The sequence below is a fragment of the Podarcis muralis genome, chromosome 16 (assembly GCF_964188315.1).
Source record: "Podarcis muralis chromosome 16, rPodMur119.hap1.1, whole genome shotgun sequence".
Taxonomy (NCBI): domain Eukaryota; kingdom Metazoa; phylum Chordata; class Lepidosauria; order Squamata; family Lacertidae; genus Podarcis; species Podarcis muralis.
Window position 1 is genome coordinate 19,420,671 of NC_135670.1, and position 22,299 is coordinate 19,442,969.

The following is a 22,299-nucleotide window of genomic DNA, read 5'->3' on the forward strand; positions in this document are numbered from 1 at the left end:
ATGAAACAAACAAAAAAGAGCATTTGCTGGTGAGTGTAAATGTGCCATCGAATCTAATGCACACCTTAATTTTCGCAACGTAATTTGGCCCCAAAATGGTGAGCATTAGATTTGGGTAAATATGGCATAGATCTAAGTTGTGCTGGGCAAGAGGTGCTTCTCTCAGTTGCGCTGCCTGGGAAAGAGCTGTGCTTCTACATTGTGCTGTGCAAATTTCACTTCCTGGTAAAACAGAGGCTGCTGACTTCACCTTCAGGCTTGCTTATGGTGAATGTGAAGGGCTGTAGAAATAAAGGAAACAGAGCTGTCACTTGTTAAGGAAGGCTCACCACTGAAAGGACAAAAGACAGGAGAACAACAGGAAAAGGGAGACGGGTTTCAAACTAATAAGGTGCACACCCGTACAAGATTCTCACTCATCAGAACTGTGAAGGGGAAGCTGCAGGTGGACAGAACGGAGCTGGGAGAAAATGAGCCCGGAGCAGAGAGAGTTTCAAAGCAGGGGCAGGCAGACTTCTTGTCAGATCTAGTTTGTTTTTTCCACCAGAACCCCATGATCTGCCAGCCACAGTCAGGTGCCAGAGACAACCAGGCAGAATGAAAGAATAGGTGCCTCTGATCACATCCTGAGCTCAGAGATTTGCTTCTAGTGACTAGGAGTGGAAGGATCTGTCATTCTTGGTTCTTATTTTCCCAATCTTAACTTCACTTCTCCACATTTCTGCAGCAATTTGCCTTTTAAAAAAATCCCAAAACAACAACCTTTCAACAATTCAGTGTGTATTTCTCCTAACAGACACATTTTTGCAAGGAGTTTTGGCTGAGGCTCATACACTTTTGCAAACATTTTCTCCTAATATAATGACTGTTTCGTGTGTTATTTTCGCTAATATATTCATTTTTATGCACATATCCACTTCAAATGTGAATTTCTGTAAACTTTGGTTGGTTGGAAAACTGTGCCATGAAATTTGGGTAAGCCCGAATTTCGAAGGAGGCTGTGTTTCAGTTCCTGTACTATTTTGAAAAGAGAAAATTTGATAGATATTGTGCTTTAAATTCAAACCGAATCAGATTTCTTCCCCATCCCTACATAATTTAACTGGCCTAACAGTCCTTTCACACAAGAAGAACACGCCTGATTAGCTTTTTTCATTTTAGCCCCCTAAATTAGGCGGGAAGAGTTACTATGCTCTTGTTGCTCTCAAAAACTTCAGAGTCAGAAACCATTTGCTGTTCTGTTGCAAATGACCCAAAGATCTCCATCTCCTGTCTGTTCACCCTCTGGCTAGTGGTGGCTTGTTCCCATGGGGGCTGACTGGAAGGGCAGAAGGCAAGGAGGCCAACAGTAGGTGGCGACAGAGCCCATGACAGGCAGAGCCACCCAGTCTTCCTCCCTGCTGAGTTCTACAAGGACAAAACTCAGACCAAGGGAGAGGAAGCTGACAGCTAGGGCTGCCCAAAGTCAGAAGGAGGACAGCAGGCAGGCTGACTGACTGACTGAGGCATGGAGAAAGGGAAAAGTTTTTCGCCCCTCTCTCGCAACACTAGAACTTGTCGACATTCAATGACACCAAATGTTGCAAGATTCAGGGCAGAGAAAAGAAAGTACTTCTTTGCACATCACATAGTTAAACTGTGGAACTCCCTCCTGCAGGAGGCAGTGATGGCTACCAACTTGGATGGCTTAATAATAATAATAATAATAATAATAATAATAATAATAATAATAAAAATATTTATACCCCGCCCATCTGGTTGGGTTTCCCCAGCCACTCTGGGCGGCTTCCAACAGAATATTAAAATACAATAGTCTATTAAACATTAAAAGCTTCCCTACACAGAGCTGCCTTCAGATGTCTTCTAAAAGCCCGGTAGTTGTTTTTCTCTTTGACATCTGGTGGGAGGGTGTTCCACAGGGCGGGTGCCACTACCGAAAAGGCCCTCTGTCTCATTCCCTGTAACTTGGCTTCTCGCAGGGAGGGAACCGCCAGAAGGCCCTCGGCATTAGACCTCAGTGTCCGGGCAGAACGATGCGGGTGGAGACGCTCCTTTAAAAGAGGATTGGACAAAATCATGAAAGAGAGGGCTATTGATGGATGCTAGCCATGAAGACTATGCTCTGCCCCCAGATGCTGGAAACTGCAGGAGAGGAGATTGTTGTTCTTTTGCTCGAATCCTGCTTGCTGGTTTCCCACAATGGGCATCTGCTTATTCACTGTGAGAGCAGGAGGCTGGACTAGATGAGCTGTTGGCCTGACCCAGCAGACACTTCCTGTGCCCTTATGGCAAGGCAGTGTCCACTTGCCCCCCCAATAGCCCCTGTTTTAAAACATTAGTAATTATTTGGTCTGGGACGTGGGTGGCACTGTGGGTTAAACCACAGAGCCTAGGACTTGCCAACCAGAAGGTCAGTGGTTCGAATCCCCGCGACAGGGTGAGCTCCCATTTCTCGGTCCCTGCTCCTGCCAACCTAGCAGTTCAAAAGCACGTCAAAGTGCAAGTAGATAAATAGGTACCACTTCGGCGGGAAGGTAACCGGCGTTTCCGTGCGCTGCTCTGGTTCTCCAGAAGTGGCTTAGTCATGCTGGCCACATGACCCAGAAGCTGTATGCCGGCTCCCTCGGCCAGTAAAGCGAGATGAGCGCCGCAACCCCAGAATTGGCCACGACTGGACCTAATGGTCAAGGGTCCCTTTACCTTTACTAATTATTTGGTAGGAAGAGCCTATAGGTGCATCACAGCTGATTGAAGTTGGGGTGCAGCAGTTTGTGAACGTGTGCTGTTTTCTTAACAGGAGAAGCTAGAAAGATTTGCCTGGTACAAGGCAGCTTCCTATATTCCAGTTGCAAATCTGGACACGCACTTCTGCTTTCCTCTGCATTATGTGCTCATGGATGGATGAATCACTCCTAAGAAGAGCTTTGCCAGATCAGGCCAAGGTGGAGTCCATATAGCCCAGTTCTCGCCACCAGATGCCCCAATGGGAAGCCCGAAGGCAGGACCTGAGCTCAACAGCGCCCTCCCCCTCTTGAAATTTACAGCAAGTGGTTCCTGCCACTTTCGTCTTTGTTTACTCATGCATCCATCTGGCTCCATTCCTATGTTAATCTGCAGGCTTTTTTAAAAAATAAAGAAAAGTACAGAAATTGGCACTAAAGTACACATTTAAAATGCATTTTAAGCTTACAGCAATTTGGGGGCAGGGAAAGAACTCACGCGATTAAAACGTTTTCATATGCAAAAACAAATTCAGATCCAATACAGATGCAGACAACTCAAAGCGTTGTTGAAAAGCGAAGGCAAAGAAAAAGACAGGAGAGGAGGTGCCTGTCTGATGTATAAAGGGAGGGAGTTCCAAAGGCCCAGTTGTTCTGTTGCACAGAATGGATTTCCTGATGAGATGCTACCCACAGGAGACCCTCTCCTGCACAACTTGGTGACTGGCTGGGTATATAAAGAGAGAGACAATATTTTATATATTTTCCATCCACTGCCAAAGGCATTCTGCCTCTGAGTGCTGTGGCGCTTATGTCCCACTTGCAGGTTTTCCACAGGCATCTGAATGGCCACTGTGAGAAGAGGATGCTGGAATAGATGGACCATTGGGCTGATCCATCAGGCTTTTGTTATGTTCTTATAACCTGGTCCCAAGCTCTGTGGGGCTTCGAACCTCAGAACCAATGCCTCAAACATCCACAATGCTATTAAAAGTGAAGAAGTTAGATTTACACACTGCCCTTCATCATAAGATCTCAGGGTGATTCACAGAATAAAATACAAGACAGAAAGGATAATGAATATGCACAATAAAACAATCAACATTGAAATATAAGTCTCCCTAATTAAAATATGCAATGGAACAGATCTCCTGTGTCAGTTCTCTGTGCCTTTGGGTCCCACATGGGAATGTACAGACTCCATCCTTTGCTTAACAGTAATGATAAATGGCTGAGAAGCAGATCCACGGAGCCCCTGGCTTTGGCCGCTGCTCGTAACTTGATAAGCTTGTGTAGGATTGCAAAGGTCAAAGCGAAGGGAACGCAGAGCAGGGGACAGCGCTCGTGATGCGGGAAGCGACCGGCCTGCCAGTCCCACTGGGAAGGCTTCTTCTCCCAGGCTTTTAGGCAGGAGTAATTGACTTCTCTGCGAGGCTCGAGATCTCAGAGTGGCAGCTGTTTGTGCGCAGCAGATTAAAGAATCCTCCGCTGCTCTAACTCGGGGCTTACAGACGAATTGCCAAAGTCGGCTCCCGCTTTTAAAAATTAATGTCTCTCCTCTCCCGCCTCCCCCCCCCCTGCTCTGCCCCACAAACTTACTGAAGGCAATTCAGTCTTTGCAGGTGTTTGTGTAAAGTTGCAGGCAAATGACTCCCAGAAGGCTTTGCTCTTGCTCGCTCTCCCTGCTGAGAAACCCTTGACGGAAAAGGGACCTGTTTGTGATGGCTGCCGCACCTGAGCTGAAGACAACGGCGTTTCTCCTTATAGGAGGCTCAGCCTCAGCTTAGTTTTTGAAATTTCAATCAAGACTCAACTGGGGATGGGCAAATCGGTCAACTTTGCTTCTTTTCAGTTTTCCAGTCTCCAGTTCTCCACATTTCCATTCTAGTTTGTGATTCCTTTCTTTTCTAAATCCCCATGAATATTCATCAGCATTCTAGTAGGAATTTGTCCTAACGTACCCAATTTTGTATGCAGTTTTGCCTAATACTGCATATTTTTGCAAAGCGATTTCCCCTAACATAATGCACTTTTATATGTTGCCTTCACTATCGCATTATATTTATTATTTACCAGCCCTTCACCCTACCGTCCCAGGGCAGGTTGCAACATTAAAGCGCAATATTAAGAACAGTTTGAAACAACTTACAACCACAAAAATAAGGTGGGTCTTAGAAACCTAGAGCTCAAGGATCAAATGTCAGGGTTAAGAGTTGCATCTTCAGCATTCTGCAGAAGCTGTATAGTGAAGCTCTCACAGTGAGGGAACTGCCAGAAGGCCCTTGGAGCTGGACCTCAGTGTCTGGGCTGAACAACAGGGGTGGACACACTCCTGAACTGGGAGCTATGGGGTAACTCTTGCTCTTAGGTGACTCTGTAGATCGATGTCATCTAACCAGCCCCGCAAACAAGGATGAAAGCTCAGTGAATAGTTTCTCCCTGGAACCTCTCACCATCAGTCTTTATTGGTCTAAGAAGACAATCTCTGGGCTCTAAATTCACTCCTCGCTGTTGCATCATTAAAAGGTGCCCTCTCTGTTCATCTGAAATACGAAATGGAGAGAGTTGGACCGGGAGGAGAAATAATGTTAGGTGAGGAGCTTTGTGCTGCCAGCGCCTCGGCTATTACTGCAATCTCTGGCTCCAGGCCTGGGGGAGATTAGCTGGCAATCAATGAAAACACAGGTGAAAAATGGAATCGGCAACTAGGTGTATTCCCTAGGAGTGAAGCCAAGTGGCTCATACCACTTGTTTGCAATAATTTGAAGATCCCTCCGAACTAAACAGGACTCCGGAGACATGACTGAGGAATCAACATTAGAAATGGCCTCAGCGTGATTCTTAGGGAGCTCATGTTCAATCTTCTTCCCTCCAAGCCAGTGTCAATTTCGTGGCTAACTTTGCCTGCTTCTTAGTACGTCGCATTTGGAGACGCTTGCAAAATTCTCCCCGTCTGCATTTTGGCATTCCTAAATCACCTGATTTTGTCTCTGAAGTGAAAGTGCACTGTCAGGAATGCACCATGCCCCCCCCTTAAAACAGCAGCAATGACACCATTTAAAATATAAATAAAAATGCATTTGCTGTTTGCAGGAGTGACACCAAAGGAAGGGTACAGAGGTAAGATACTAGTTTTGGGACACATCAAGGGCAAACGATCTTCAGTTAGGGGAAGTTCAACTCAGCCTTCCCTCTAATGGCAAATGTGGGTGGTTAACTGCCAATCAGTTTGAAAGCAAAATGGGCTTTCAAAAACAAGGCAGTGGTTTCAATATGCTTGAGGTACCCAAAGTAATAGTGGTGTATAAAACTAGGCATGGGGTAGAGAAAGTGGATAGGGAAAAGATGGTCTTCCTCTCTCATAATACTATCTCTCAGGGACATCTAATGAAAATGGACATTGGAAGATTTAGGATAGACAAAATAAAGTTCTTCTTTATGCAGTTCATACTTAAACTATGGAACTCCCTCCCACAAGACAGGACCTGGTCTTCATTACATCCTTGGACAAAGGTGGTAATGTGTCTCAGGCCACATTCTACATTAAAAGCACTAGGTTACCTCTTTAAACACTCCTGGTTTCCTCCAAAGAATCCTGGGAGCTATAGTTTTGTGACGGGTGCTGAGAGTTGTTAGGAGGCCTCTCTTTGCTTCCTGGAGCTACAATTCCTAGAGTTCCCTGGGAAGAAGGATTGAAGGTTAAACCACTGCGAAAACTAGTTCTGAGAGGGCAATGGGGGCCTCCAAACAACTCTCAGCACCCTTAACAAACTGCAACTCCCAGAATCCTTTGGGGGAAGCCACAGCTGTTTAAAAGTGGCATCATAGTGCTTTGATTGTATGGTGCGAATGTGGCTTCTGTGCATACAGAGACGTGTTTCATTCTGCCTGAAGTCCTCCTTGAGATAAAAATGTCCTTCGACCACAGACACCCCATCTGTCATTATGGCAAACAATTTGCTTGTCAATCAACCAACCATACCTATATAAATTGTTGCATATCTTCCAATTGTTGCACCAGTCACCAGTATGGCTGGCTGGGTCAAACAATCATTTCACTTCAGATGAAAACCCTCATCACGGACATGTCATATTTCAGAAAACTAGTGGCCTTTCTGTTAGTGGGGGTGGGGAGTGTGCAGAGGGAAGAGAAATTATGAGATAAGCCCCAACCTCATATTGGGTCTGGCCTCCCATCAAACTGATTCACAAGAAATGACTCTTTGGCCTGCAGATCTATTTATATTTTCACTGCGCTTCAAACGTATTGTTGCTGTTCGGCAAAATTAACTGTGCTTCGTTGATGACATGCATTATAACACAGGGATAATTTCGTCTATAAGGTTGTTTGGTTGGTGTTTCCTCCCTTCTTCGTATTATAAGCCTTTGAGCAGTGACCCATTCGATTGTTTGAAGGGCGTAAGAAGAGAACAGCATCCCATAATTCTTTTTACGTGACTTGCTGTAGAAACTGCAGCCCTTTGTTCATTTGCAAAGGGAGGCAATCTCCCGCGACCCTTCTCTAGCCCCCCATTCAAGAAAATTCTGGGGGAGCTTAATGACTCTTGCCATGGAGACCAAGGTCCCATCTGCATTGTACATTTAAAGCAGGATCATCTCTTCACAGCTCTCAGCACCCTTAATAAATTATAGCTGCCAGGATTCTTTGGGAGAAGGCATGACTGTTTAAAGTCGTATGATACTGCATTCAATGTATGGTGGTGCAGATGCAACCTCAGTTAGACATCCTTCAGTCCTGTTGACATCAGCGGGACAAGTTAGTTACTCCTGACAAGTTTGGTCCCATTGATTTTCAAGTGGGAATAATTCAGCCCTTAGAGCATCTGTTTCGCATGCAGAATGTCCAAAGCTCAACCCCCTGGCATCTTCAAGTTGGACTGGGGATGTCCCCTGCTTGGAGACCCACTGATGGTCAGGGTTGAGAATGCTGAACTGGAAGGTAGCTTTCCCTGTGCTCCTGGTGCTTCTAACTTTCAAGTCTTAATAATTTGCAACATTTGGTTTTCTCTGCAGCCTGGAAGGAAACCCATTACTTCAAATTGAAGTGGAACCAACCTCTGAGGTAAGATGCACACAAGGAACTGGTGACCACCCCATCCATCCCATGTCCTCAATTCAGGGGTCATGAATCAGGGTGACCCACCCCACACTGAATTTGATCCCAAAGTAGCTTGAGGGCAAGGCATATTATTATTTTTTACCTAATTAAACATACAGCATCACCTCTCCCACCTCCGCTTCTGACCAAGAGCAGGGGGCTTAATTCTGCAGGTGTGCCTTTGCAAAGGATAGCCTTGCAGCAGGCAGAATCGGCGTCTGTGCTGAACAGCTGTTCAACAGAGGTGCTGATGCTGCTCCTTTGCAAGCATCTTCTCTTCCGAAGGAAAGCCTTGCAGCAGGCAGAAACGCTACCTGTGTTCAGCACAGGCACCGATCCTGCTCCTTTGCAAGTGGCTGCTCTCCCAAGAAGTCACTTGTGAAGGAGCACTCTGCACCACACAGGAAGGAGAATCATGTGGTGGGCTCCCCTCTATTCCTGGGAGTCAGGGGGTCTTTTGTGGGTTTTCCCCACCCAATGCCTGCCTCTCCTTCCAGCTTGATGTCCTGCCCACTGGCAGTCACAAAATGCTCTGGGCCATCTAACCTGACCTGTAGTGATCTGTGGTTGTCTATCACCAACACATTTGACACCCAAGCCCATCTTAAGAGAGTAGAATCATAGAGTTGAAAGGGACCTCATGGATCATCTAGTTCAACCCCCTGCAATGCAGGAATTTGCACCCATATGGGGATCAAACCCATGCCTCCTTTTTCAGGGCTTGTCGGTTATCCATAGCTTGAGGGCTAGCTGATGCTGTGTTGGATCATTGGATCGGCTAGATAAAATAGATTCTAAAACAGGTGTGGGAAACCCTTTGGCCCTCCAGATGTTGCTTATCTGCATCTCTCGTCAGCCCCATAGATCATGAGCAATGGCCATGGATGATAGGAGTTCAACAACAGCTGGCGGGCCAAAGGTTCCTCATATCTGCTTTAAAACATCATTGGGTGGCCTCCAGATTGTGGGCCTAATCAGGCCCACCAGAGCTGCACATTTGGCCCATGTGGCTGTTTTGGTCAAGCCATGCCCATATTTCCTACAACCGATGTTGTATGGGACATCTGGCGTAGGGCAGGTAAAAACAAGGCTGGTCCCAAAAGGGGGTTTCAGGCACCACCAGTCCACTGATTTGTGCCCCCTGTAAAGCCCTGTGCACAGCTTTTTCCATGCCCTACAGTCAGCTGATTGCCAGGGTTTTGAAGTGATGCACACTCACGTGATGAAAGTGGGTCACCTGACATCACTGTGCCATCAGGTGATTGAGAGATGAATGTCGTCCCCGTGCAGGAATGGTGGATATCACCTACACTTGCACTAAAACAAATTTCCCTTGTTTTCCCCGCCCCCAGAATGAACAGGGAAATGATGAAGAATCAGAGGACGATTTTGAGGAGATGAACCTCTCTCTCCTCTCTGCCCGCAACTTCCCCCGCAAGGCCAGCCAGACCAGCATCTTCCTCCAGGAGTGGGACATCCCCTTTGAGCAGCTGGAGATTGGCGAGCTGATTGGAAAGGGCCGCTTCGGGCAGGTCTTTCACGGCCGCTGGCATGGCGAGGTGGCCATCCGCCTGATCGACATTGAGCGCGATAACGAGGACCAGCTGAAAGCCTTCAAGAGGGAAGTGATGGCATATAGGCAGACGCGGCACGAGAACGTGGTACTGTTCATGGGGGCTTGCATGAACCCTCCCCACCTGGCTATCATCACCAGGTAAGCCGTATCTCTTAAGTACCACCTTAGGGATGGGAGGAAGCAGCAATTCCCACCCCGTCCCAGATTCCTTGCAATCAGCGTTGTTTCCATTCCGCTGCAGTTTGGCTTCTGCTAAAACCTGCACTGTTCTTCTTGCTGTCTGCTATGGCTGATCATTAATTACGTGATTAGTTTTGATGCATTCCAGTGAAAGGGAAATGTCAAAGAGCGGCTGGGGAAACCCAGATGGGCTGGGTACAAATAATAAAATTATTAAAAATTGTTATTATTATTATTAACAATGCAGTAAATCATATAATAATTTGGATAACATTTGTGGGCTAAAAATAACAGCCATAGCAAATACTAGTTACATTCACTGTTGTTGTGCAGCAGATTGCACGACAAGGATCAGCTGTTGCGCTACAGAATGGAAAAATCGGCTGTGCAAGTGAAAACAGAAAGATTGTTGCGCAACATACTTTGCAACCAGAATCAGCTGTTGCACAATTAGCTCTCCCTCGCAGCATTGGATTCCTTTGTTGTGCAATCTTTAAACTCTTGTGCTAGCGGACAGGAAATGTTGGATAAAGTCCCAAATGTGGAAATTTCAGGGAAGCAGACTCTGGCTAAGCATCAGGAGTCATTTCCTGGTAGGATACTGGCAACGTTACTAGGAGAAGCTAACCTGTGGAATTCACTGCCACAAGATACAGTCACATCCTTGGATGGCTTTAAAAGAGGATCTAACAAATTCATGGAGGATAAGGCTATCAGTGTTTACTTGCCACAATGGTGAGTAGTAATGCTTCTGAATGCCAGTTCCTGGAAATCACAGGAGGGGCTTTTGTGCTTGGGTCCTGCTTGTGAAATCCCATTGGGGCATCTGGTAGGCCATGGTGGGAACAGGATGCTGGACTAGATGGGGCATTGGCCTGATCCAGCAGGACTCTTCTTGCATTCTCATCCATAGGGCTATGATGGATTTTAAAGGGATGAATCCAGCAAATTCAGAGATGATAAAATGATCAATGGTTACTGCTCATGATGGCTATATGTCACCTCTGCATCCAGAAGCAGCATATAACAGGAGCCCAGGGAGCGTGCCAGCCATTGGATCAACATCTGAGCTTGCTACCCATTGCCGTTTGTGCTGGTAACCCATGCCTTGCTTGTGTACTGTACTGATTTTAATGTTAATGTTTCAAGCAGAAAACAAAATCCTGGTCCAAGTAATGCAGCCGTTATGGGCCAGGACATTGCACCCCCTAACCCCCCAAATGCCGCCACAACACCTGGGCTCTCCTTCCCTGAACATGGTTCACCTGTCACAGGGATGGGCACTTTGCATGCCTTTAGATAAACAGGTGGTTCCAGATAACCTGCAAGACTGCAGGATGTGCCTCTCCGAAGGAAGCCGTCTGTGCCAAGGTTGCCCCGACTTCCCACCTGTTCAACACTGGAGAGTGTAAAACTGCATTTAAAACACCCCCCTTTAGTGTGTTCACATCGAATTGCGAGTTCTCTCTCGGCTAAGAGGCGCTGCTTTTCCGCGTGGAAATCCGCAAAGCACATCCAAGGTCTTATTCTTGACAGCTTGATGAGCCAGCTACGCTACGACTGTGTGCTTGATGCCTTAATCTTGGTCTGCAGGGTTTCCTGCTCGGCTCTCTGTCAGTTCCCAGCCTCCTTTCTAAGGTCAAAGGGCAACATGACTGGATTGCCCTCAGTCTAATCGGGACATTCTCAGGCCACAATCACTGAGTGTTTATCTTCTTCAGCTGGGAGCTGGTCTTCCTCCCGAGGCTTCTAGCTCAGCTCATTAAATCGATACGTGAAACGTTTCTATTTGTGCCTGCTGTTTTCATGAGCTGTGGTGTGAGGTGCACAGGACATCCTGTATGTGTTTTGCATTGCTATGGACACCGTGACTTCGTTGAACAGACCCCCTGATGGTGCCTGGTTGTTGTGGCAAGCTGTGAGTCATGAAGCAGACTGGAATTCTCTTCCCTTTCAATATTGTTACACTCCACCCCAATCTCTGAGTGGTGAGAGGTTCCATTGGTTCTGATTAGACTTACCCAGCGTTCGGTCTCCTTGGAATGAAGGTCAGAGGAGACTGTGGTGTCTTTAGGATATGTGCTTTTCTTTACACATATATACAGCCTGAGCATAGGATGGAGGGGCTCACAGCATTAACACCCCAACAGATCTTGCTTCCCCATTTGGTTTTCAAGGAAACCCCAAAGTCCAGCTTATCTTCGGCAGAGAGCAAGACATGCTTCATAGTCTTCAGCTTCCAGCAGCACATAATTCTCACCTACCCAGCATCCCTGGCCTATTGTTCTTCAATTAGGAAAAGGCCCACCCATTCGTTTCTATGGCAGCGGAACAACTTCGTTGGATATGCTAAATTGTGGTCCTTAGTTAGCCAGTCTTACCCATTACCTTGACAAAGGAATCGGTTGGGCTGGTTTCCTCTTATACATTCCACCCTTACAGATACACAATCACTGCTTTGGAAGGGACCCAAGGTTCCATCAAGACTGAATCCCCCCAAACTCTTAACGGACCTCCAGAATGAATTAAATTCTTAACCCAAGGTACCACTGTATTTGCTAAAATATTTATATACTGCTGTATCATAGAAATATCTCACAACAGTTTACAGCAATATAAAAACATGAAACCATGCAGTAAAATCATTTTAACAAATTTTTAAAAAGTTGAAAGCAAAAGAATTAAAACAAATCTCAGCAGGTCATTGTGGGGGATGTATTATTCATTGCCTGCCTAGGCCCAGCGGAATACAAAAGTTTTCAGAAGGCGTTTAAAAGCTGGCACAGAAGGCGTCTGCTGGATCTCTGGTGGCAGAGCATTCCACAGGACTGGGCCGATGACACTAAAGACTCAGTTTCTTGTTGTTGCAAAACAAGCCTCACCAACTTGGGGAATGACCAGCGATGCTCCTGCAGATGATCTTATTGATTGAGCTGGGATACAAGGGTTCAAGTGGTCCCTGGGGTACAATGTACCTAAGTTGTTCAAGGTTTTGAACCTGGCTCGGTAGTAGCAGTCTGTGCAGCTGTTTTAACAATGGCATCACATTTAAATAGACGGCAGACAAACCAGGTTTTTTAGCTAGCTTTCCATAAATTGGGTCAAATCTGTATTCCAGAGGTGCTGGAAGAGCTGGGAAGCCTCTCAGAGGCAGTCTTCAGAGGAGGAACACAGAGGAGCCTCAAGCTGTGGAGGTAGCAGCAGTCCTTGTCCCAGGGGCTTGCTCCTCTCTGCTGCCTCTGGCAGAGCAGTGTCCCCTGAGGTTCATTCTGCAAAGATCCCTAACACAGGACAAGTTCTCCGATAGCAATGCAAAGTTTCTGTCCATTTTACAGAAGTTGCAAACAAGTTGATGTAGGGATTCCTTGGGGGGGGTGGGAAGGGAATCAGTAGAATGGTTGGTAGGTTTCCCCCCAAGGGAATAGCAGTGTGCATGCTTGGCATTCATTTTAATTAGTTTTCAGCAAGAACAGATGCAGACGCAAGTGTGGCTTGGTGTTCCGAGATGTTAAAAAAAAAAAGTTCTTCTCTGACTTTCCCTCTAGCCTGCTATTATTTCTCTGTGACTAGTGGGAAGGTCAGGTAAGAGCTGGGCTTTAACTGCATCGGCTGGTGGGTGGAACTTTCTCCAGCCTGCACTATTTCCTTGTTCCTGGAGCTCAGAAACATTAGGTAGCTGGAGAAAGGATGGGGAGATGTAAGGAAAGGAAGGGCAAGAGGCAGTGGATCCTGAAAGGGAAACAGGGTGGTGATGGTGATGGGTCTAGGATAAGGTAAGGATTGCAGACCAGGCTACAGAAGGACTCAGTGCCTCTCCCCTGCTCCTGTGCAAGCCTACGAGACTGGGTGGGTTGACCACGTGCCTTGGAAAGAATGGTTCACACCCCATTTTTAGTCCTACTCAGAGTAGACCCATTGAAATTAATGGCACGACTAACCTGGGTTCGCCCATCATGCACTTGGCATGTTTTTAAATAAACAGATGGTTCCTGGTGTCGTGTCAGTCTCCAGCATTCTCAGTCTCCAAAGGAAAGCATCTCTGCCAATAGTTCCTGCCCTGTCAAGGACTGCAGAGTGCAAAACATTCCCGTTTGGCCTGTTTGCACCAAACTGCGAGTCCTCTTTTGGCTAAGAGGCATCGCTCGTCCTTGTGGAGCTCTGCAAAGCACATCCAAGGTCTCCTTCTTGACAGCTTGATGAGCCAGCTAGGCTAAGACGGTGTGCTTGATGCCTTAATCTTGGTCTGCAGGGTTTCCTGCTTGGCTTTTCCATCAGTTCCCAGCCTCCTTTCCAAAGTCGGAAGTGTAAAATTATTGTATCGTCCCCAATCTAACAGGGACATTCTCGGGTTGTGATCAGTGAGTGCTTCCCCTCTTGTTTAATTACAGTTATTTATTTATTGGTTTAGTAAGTTTCTATACACCCTTCATCTGAGGATCAAAGGGTGGTTTACGATAGAAAATACAAGAATAAGAAAGGAAACATGGTAAGAAACAATAACAATACCCTCCTCCCAGTTTAAAAGGACATAAATTGTTTAGTTAGCCAAAGCCTGGGAGAAGAGGAGTGTTTTTGCCTAGCGCCTAAATATATGTAGTGATGACTCCCAAGCAAGCCTTGCTGGAGAGAGCATTCCACAAATGGGGAGCCACCACAGAAAAGGCCCGTTCTCATGTTACCACTCTCCAGATCTCTTGTGGAGCGGGCATACAAAGAAGGGCCTCCAATGATGATTGCAGGGGGCTCTGGGTCGTTTTATTTGGGGAGAGGTATGGGGCCTTGAGGTATGGGGTCCTGAGCCATTTAAAACCAGCCCTTTGAATTGTACCCAGAAAATGATTGGCAGTCTCCTCTGAGTAGGACTAGCATTGGATACAACCCAAAGCATGGAAAAGACCCATCAATTAGCTGATGTATAATAGCTGGCATACAGGTAACAGCCACATTCAGGGATAATAATAATAATAATAATAATAATAATAATAATAATAATAATAATTTATTTATACCCTGCTCATCTGGGCGGCTTCCAACAAAAGATTTAAAATACATTAAATCCCCATCTCTTCTTCAGTATCTTGTGACTTAATTCATGTTTTCTGCATCTGGGAGGTTTGCTTGACAGGCATCTTGTTTATAATAATACAAGGTGATCCAAAGGCTTTTAAACATTATTATTTATTCTGCTCCTCACCTTCCACTTTCTTAAAGGTATAAGCCTCTCCAAGGATAGGAAGTGCAGCTCATGGCCCATTTTCAGAGTTGGGCAGGAAATGCCACCAGCAGGGAGAGAGCCGGGGCCTGTTTCAGGCGGCTCATCCTCATCCACCAGGAAGTCCAGCACCTGTGGGGTGGGGACACCTGTTGGTGGATTCCTTGCCCTCCCCCAGCATCCAGTTCAGTACCTTCATCCCATCCCTCCTCTCCCCCTGACCAGCCCTGCCAAGAAGTCTCCACGCAGAGAGGAGAGCGACCGATTCGGTCACACTGGGTGCAGAGTCTCGGGGGTGCCACAGGGGGCTCTGCAACTATTATGCAGAATGGAAGGCAAGAGGATTGGGGGGAAGGTGCTGAATTTTGGTGTTGAACTGTTCACTGCTGAAACTTGGGACCCTAAGGTCCGCCACTCCTCTGCAGAAACTGGCAGAAGCTCTCCAACATTTCAGGCAAGGCGCCTCTCCCATTGCTACCTGGAGATGCCATTGGGGGATGGTGTAGTGGTTAAGAGCGGTAGTCTCGTAATCTGGTGAACCGGGTTCAATTCCCCGCTCCTCCACATGCAACTGCTGGGTGACCTTGGGCCAGTCACACTTCTCTGAAGTCTCTCAGCCCCACTCACCTCACAGAGTGTTTGTTGTGGGGGAGGAAGGGAAAGGAGAAAGTTAGCCGCTTTGAGGCTCCTTCGGGTAGTGATAAAGCGGGATATCAAATCCAAATCCAAACCTGGGACCTGCTGCATGCAAAGCACCTTCTCTTCCCCTGAGCCACGACCCTTCCCCATAAAAGAAGCCTCCCATGTTTCTGCGATGGGGCGGCCAAGACCCGCGACCCGCGTTTCCAGTCTAACTTTGAAAAGTCAGGCTCCTTTTCCAGAGAGCTCCCTCGTGGGAGCTTATCTCCATCTTCAAAACCGTATTGGATCTCGCGCGAAAGTGTAAACAGCTTCCCAGCTCTAAGGTCCTGCTGTCGCGTTGATTAAACAATCATAAAAGGAAACGCAGTGTTTAAACATGGAAGCCTTTGATGAAATATTAAAGGCAGCCCTCTCCCTTGGGCTTGCTAAAGGGGCCCTCTGGCAATATGGAAGCTGCGATACATGGTGCTCCTCCCGCCCTCCATCCCATTCATGTCACTAATGATGCTCGCTTTTGGAGAAGGTGGTTCGCCTCCAGCAGCTGGTCTCGGGAAAGCCAGGCTTAATTAGGCGCCGCTAGGTCCCTTGCACATCTTACTATCTCCCATTTAATTATGGCTCTGCCAGAGAAATAACTGGGTGAGACACCAGCCTGATCCTTCTAGGGGAAAACTTCTCTAGATGAAACAGGTCCTTTGCTGTGTCTCTTTCCCCCCCCCCTCTCTCTATGTCCCCCTCAAGGCAAAGAAAACATGTTTTAACGACATGGAAATCATTTCATTAGATGCGCTGCACATTATCGGTTGAACATCGAGAAAACCTGTGTGATGTGGGTGTTTGTGGCGCCTGGGAAGTATTGCTTTAGTACTGTAGCACTAACTTTCTTACATGATCGGCTGCTACACAAACTGTGGCAGCCTTAGATTTTTAGGAACTAGATAGATAGATAGATAGATAGATAGATAGATAGATAGATAGATAGATAGATGATAGATAGATAGATATAGATAGATAGATAGATAGATGATAGATAGATAGATGATAGATAGATATAGATAGATAGATAGATGATAGATAGATAGATAGATAGACAGATGATAGATAGATAGATAGATAGATGATAGATAGATAGATAGATAGATAGATAGATAGATAGATAGATAGATGATAGATAGATATGGATCCACCCTATTCTCTTGACTGTAGTTTGTTTCAACGTATTTTAATAATGTATTTTTAAATCGTTGTAATCTGCATCGTGGGAACTCATTGATTTACTGAGTGATTGATTGCATTGGTATTCCACCCTTCCTCCAAGAGGCCCACGGTGGTGTACATAGTTTTCTCTGGCTCCTCATTTAATCCCCACAACAGCCCTGTGAGCTGTCAATGTTTCCCTTTTTTTAAGGGAAATTCCCTTATTCCGAATAGGATTCCTTACAAGAAAAGGGAAAAGTTGACAGCTATGCCCAGTGAGCTTCATGGCTGAGTGGCAATTTGAACCCTAGTCTCCTGTGTCCTAGTGAAACACCCTAACCCCTACGCCACACTGGCTCATCACCCCATGGCGATCTACTAAATGATTTGCGATCATAAAAGGTAAAGGGACCCCTGACCTTTAGGTCCAGTTGTGGCCAACTCTGGGGTTGTGGCACTCATCTTGCTTTACTGGCCGAGGGAGCCGGCATACAGCGTCCGGGTCATGTGGCCAGCATGACTAAGCCGCTTCTGGCGAACCAGAGCAGCGCACGGAAACTCCGTTTACTTTCCTGCCGGAGCGGTACCTGTTTAGCTACTTGCACTTTGATGTGCTTTCAAACTGCTACGTTGGCAGGAGCAGGGACCGAGCAACGGGAGCTCACCCTGTCATGGGGATTCGAACCGCCAACCTTCTGATTGGCAAGTCCTAGGCTCTGTGGTTTAACCCACAGTGCCACCCGCGTCCCTTTTGCGATCATACTGCAGCATTTAAGGCCAAATTAGTTCAAATCAGGGGAACTTGCCACAGTGCAAAGGATTATAGAACAGAGGGTTGGGGTTTGGGGGGGGGGTTTGCTGGTGTGCAAGTCCTGCCCGAACAGTTGCAATGTGCAAGACTCAGTACTGTGCCTGCAAATCAGTATTTTATTGGAGGACATGTCTCCTGATGTCTTGTTATGAGCCATGCTGTGCTATTATTCAAGGTCTCCCTTTAGCTTGATTTGACTTTGCTGCTGAGAGCGAATCCTAATTAATAGACAATCCAGACTGGCTTGTCTCGCCCTGCTTTGCACAGGCAATCCTGCACCCCCTTGCAGAGCCACAGTGGGGGTGGAGGGGAGCTGTGGCTGCAGTATATCCTGCCAGGGATACACTACCAGGCTCCTGTTCTGAATTTCTATCTTGCTTTTTCTTAAGAGGTGAGAGTAAGTATCGTTTTAGTCACACAGACCTAATGAAAAGCATGCAGGCAATATCCATGCCAAATGCTCACTTAAGAAGCAACTCCGCAAAGATTTTCCACCTCATTAAGCCGCCGCACTCCAATATGTCTGGCTGTAGGCCTGGTGGGAAGAGGCCCTGAAACGGACTTGCCAAATCTGGCTGCAAGGGAGTGGGTGAAGAGATCCCAGAAAAGAGGCACTTTTAAACGTCGCTGCGAATTGGGGGGGGGGGAGCAGTTTGGAATTCCTGGTGTCTCTGGAGCTAGAGGTTTAAGCGTTGCCACTTTGGAATTGCTAACGCTTCGAGAGATGTGCTGACTGTGTGTGCATTTTTGCTTCCTACCTGCTCATCCTGTGTAAGTCTCTTTTCCTCCTGAAGGCAATGACTCTAGGTTGTGTTTGCCCATGAAAACAGGGATGGGGGAACTTCCAAGGACCTTCCAAGAGCAAGGAGCAAGGAGAAGAGATCCATGTAAGCCTAAGGAGCTCTGCTCCTGTCATAGATGCTAGAGTCGGAAGGGATCCCAAGTGTCCAACCCCCTGCAAGGCACGAACCAGAGCTAAAGCATCCCTGACAGATGAAGGGGAGACCATTGGAGGTTTTTAAGCAGAGGTTAGGATGGCCCTCTGTTTGCATCCATGGGTTAGGAGCACACTTTAAAAAGAGCAGCGTGCACTCTCCTGGACGAAAGAGAGATCCATGGAAAAGCTTCCTTGGGCGATTTGAGGGCAGCCACAAGGAGATCTCTAAACATAGAGACATAGAAACTTGAATATACTGAGTCAGACCATAGCTCATTATGGTCTACATGGACTGAAGGCGGCTTTCCAGAACTTCAGACCCTTCTTCATCACACAACTCCCCACCATGGAGCTACAGCCCTTCCTTTAAAACATAGGAACATAGGAAGCTGCCTTATGTCAAACCAGACCATTGGTCTATCTAGCTCAGTATTGCCTGCACTGACTGGCAGCAGCTCTCTGAGCCCAGCGAAGTGATGGTGCATGTTGCAGTTGGCTCCTGAGAACAGTAAGCACTGTGGTCAAAACTGCATAACTTTGTTGCTGTTTGCCAGACCAAAAGGTGACCTGCTGTGGACAATGAGCTGTTGAGCACCTTGCTCACATTCCCCCCCCACCTCAGGCAGTCCGCCCCCCCCCCCATCCTCCTGGTTCTCTGGTTCTCCCCAAGTCTCCCCTCGCCTTCTGGCTTTGAGCTTGAACACCTCCCGCTCTGCTTCCTGCCTTACACTCTTCTGCCATGTTCCCCCTTTAATAGCGTTTAAAGCAATGAAGCCCATATATCATATAATAAATAGCTATTGACTCCCGTCCACGGTCTGGATCAGGATTGATTGACCTGTGGGAATACTCTTTTCCTCAGTCAATAAGGGGCCGTGAAGGGGGAATAAATCTTGATGGAGGCTGACAACTGGGGGGGAGGGGAAGAGAAAGTCAATATACTTATTAATACATACATTAAATGAGCACACATCCTCCTCTGGGGAGACGCCATTTCATTCTGACAGCTGGCGAGTGTGGTGGGAGGCAAGCGGTGGGGGAGATGAGGAAAATGATGGAGACACCTGAAATTTCTGCTGTGCATCTTGCAGAACTTCCATCCTGTGGCCAAGGCTGGAAAGGGTGAACTTGCATGGTAGGGGGGGGGGACAGACAACATAGAACCATAGAATTCTAGAGTTGGAAGGGACCCCAAGAGTCACCTGGTCCAACCCCCTGCAATGCAGGAACCGTTGCTAAAGTATCCCAGGCAGATGGACAGCCAACCTCAGTTTTAAAAGCCTCCAATGAAGGAGAGTCCACATGGGAAGCTCCCTTATATCAAACAGGACCATCTGCCCATCTAGTGTGGTAGTGTCTAAAAAAGGTGGCGCTGTGGTCTAAACCACTGAGCCTCTTGGGCTTGCCGATCAGAAGGTCAGCGGTTCGAATCCCTGCGACGGGGTGAGCTCCCGTTGCTCTGTCCCAGCTCCTGCCAACCTAGCAACTCGAAAGAACGCCAGTGCAAGTAGATAAATAGGTACCACTGCGGCGGGAAGGTAAACAGTGTTTCCTTGCACTCTGATTTCTGTCCCGGTGTTCTGTTGCACCAGAAGCAGTTTAGCCATGCTGGTCACATGACCCAGAAAGCTGTCTGTGGACAAACACAGGCTTCTTCAGCCTGAAAGCGAGATGAGCGCCGCAACCCCATAGTTGCCTTTGACTGGACTTAGCGGTCCAGGGGTCCTTTACCTTTTTACCTTTTTAGCAGTGTCTGCAGTGACTGGCAGCAGCTCTCCAGGATTTCAGTGGCCTACCTGGATATCCTGGGGATTGAACCTGGGACCTAAGGCAGGCAAGAAAGACTCTCTTTCACTGAGCTATGGATTTTCCCCATAAGGAAATATTAAATTCATTCTCTGGTGCTGGTCCATGTATAGTCCAAAGCTACGCAGTCTGCTCTTGTGCCTTTCTAGACTTCCAAAGAGGGATCTCCCCCTGCCCTACCTGGAGATGCTGGGGATTAAACCTGGAGCTTTCTGGATGCAAAGCAGGTGCACTGCATCCAGAGGAAAAGGCAAGTCAAAGGTGGCATGATAACAAGTTTATAAGGTTGCGCATGGCATGGAGAGAGTGAACAGAGAATTTATTTTCCTCCCTCTCTGATAACATTAGAACTTTTGCGGACATCCAAGGAATCTGAATGTTGACAGACTCAGGGCGGATAAAAGAAAGCACTTCACCATGCAACCCGCAGTTAAACTATGGAACTCACTCCCACTGGAGGCAGTGAGGGCCACCAACCTGGATGGCTTTAAAAGAGGGTTGAACTAATTCATGGAGGATGTTGCTATTGAGGGCTATTAGCCCTGATGGCTCGGCTCTACCTCCACCGTTGGAGGCAACACTGCCTTTGAACACCAATTGCTGGAAACCACAGGAGGGGAGAGGGCTCTTGTGCCTGAATCCTGCTTGCTGGTTTCCCACAGGCAACTGTTTAGCCACTGTGAGAGCAGGATACTGGACTAGAAGGGCCATTGGCCTGATCCAGGAGGTGGTTCTTATGTCCTCTAATCACTGAGCTACAACCTTCTCCAGATATTGTTGAATTTCTTACTCTCAACTTCCCATGACATGTGGCTCTATTTGGGCATTCTATGGTTTAGAATTAACTATGCCTCTGTATCACTTTTTGAGGGGTTAATATGATGCATCTGTGACAGTGAATAAATGTGGACCTATCATGCTGTTTCAACTCCCTCTCTCCCTCCCTCCCTCCCTCCCTCCCTCCCTCCCTTTAGCCAGAGGACAGGTTTGAACTAAGCAAGGTTTTCTAATCAAAAGGTTCATCTCTAAAGGCAGGGTCCCTGCCTTCCTTCCCCAATACCTTCCTCCTCCTAATATTCCAAAGGCTGCTAATAATGTAGAATATATTAGGAGCCTTCAAAGGGAAAGGAAGGAGTCAAATATGCTTTCCATGTTACTAGACCTCGCCGAACCAATTATAAGCACATCCTCCCCCCAAAAAGATGCAAAGGCAAAGAAGTTGACTAGTTTCCCATGGTGTGCAGGGAGCAGATAAGCTAAGGTGACCCTCACCTCTTCTGGGAGTGAGTCATGGGAGCATCTTTGCGCCCCCCCCCCCTGAATGGGAGAGGTTCCTTCCACTAAGGACGCACTGTGTCTCTAAATGGCTTGCTCCTAGCCTGCTCTTCAGCTTGGGAAACGTTAACCCGACTTTATCTTGTGTACCAGGTGTCAAGGGCTGCCATCAAAAACATGCTACTGTTTAAATAATGTCCATCATGCCTGTGTTTAGTAGCAAGCAGAGCTAGGCAAGTGTGTGTGCCGATAGAGAAGATGGGGGAGAGGAAAAGTCTTATTCCCAGACTCTCATTTTCCCTGCAAAGGCACCTCCACGGAAAGTCAGAAGGCACGTGACAGCAGATGTCTTTCCTACACTCCTTGGCTAGGAGAGACTTTTCTCCTTTCTTCCATTAGAAGTACTTCCATTGAACTTTAATCCAGTTCATGCTTGTTTTTGCTGATAGTTCCTCACCGGGGGGGGGGGGGGGGAGTGGGTAGGAATGTTGTTGTTCTGCACAGGCTTCTTTTAGGGCAGGGATAGCCAACCTGGCGCCCTCCTGATGCTGTTGGACTATGGTTCTCATTGTCTCTACCCATTGACCTTGCTGGCTGGGGCTGTAGGAGTTGGAATCCAGTAACATCTGCAGGGCACCATGTTGGGCACCTTTGTTCCAGGCTATTGCAGATGCAACAATTCTATGATTCTGACATCCAACTTGTTTGCTGGTCAGTTTGCTTTGCGTCAAGGAGAGAGCTGTCCATGGTCCTGACCACCACCAGCTTATCCTGAATGCTTGCTGTGCTTGGCAAGTACACTGCTGTGGCCTCTAGCTCAAAAT

General features: G+C 47.2%; 1 protein-coding gene across 3 annotated transcripts in view; it reads left to right on the top strand.

The window, feature by feature from the left end:
- Positions 1 to 22,299, top strand: part of KSR2 (kinase suppressor of ras 2) — a 188,782-nt gene that overhangs the window by 130,470 nt on the left and 36,013 nt on the right. For all 3 annotated transcript variants that reach the window (XM_028710438.2, XM_028710439.2, XM_028710440.2), the window contains 2 exons: positions 7,755 to 7,803; positions 9,192 to 9,553. In XM_028710438.2, coding sequence (XP_028566271.2) covers positions 7,755 to 7,803; positions 9,192 to 9,553 — 411 coding nt within the window. The remainder of the gene's footprint in view (positions 1 to 7,754; positions 7,804 to 9,191; positions 9,554 to 22,299) is intronic.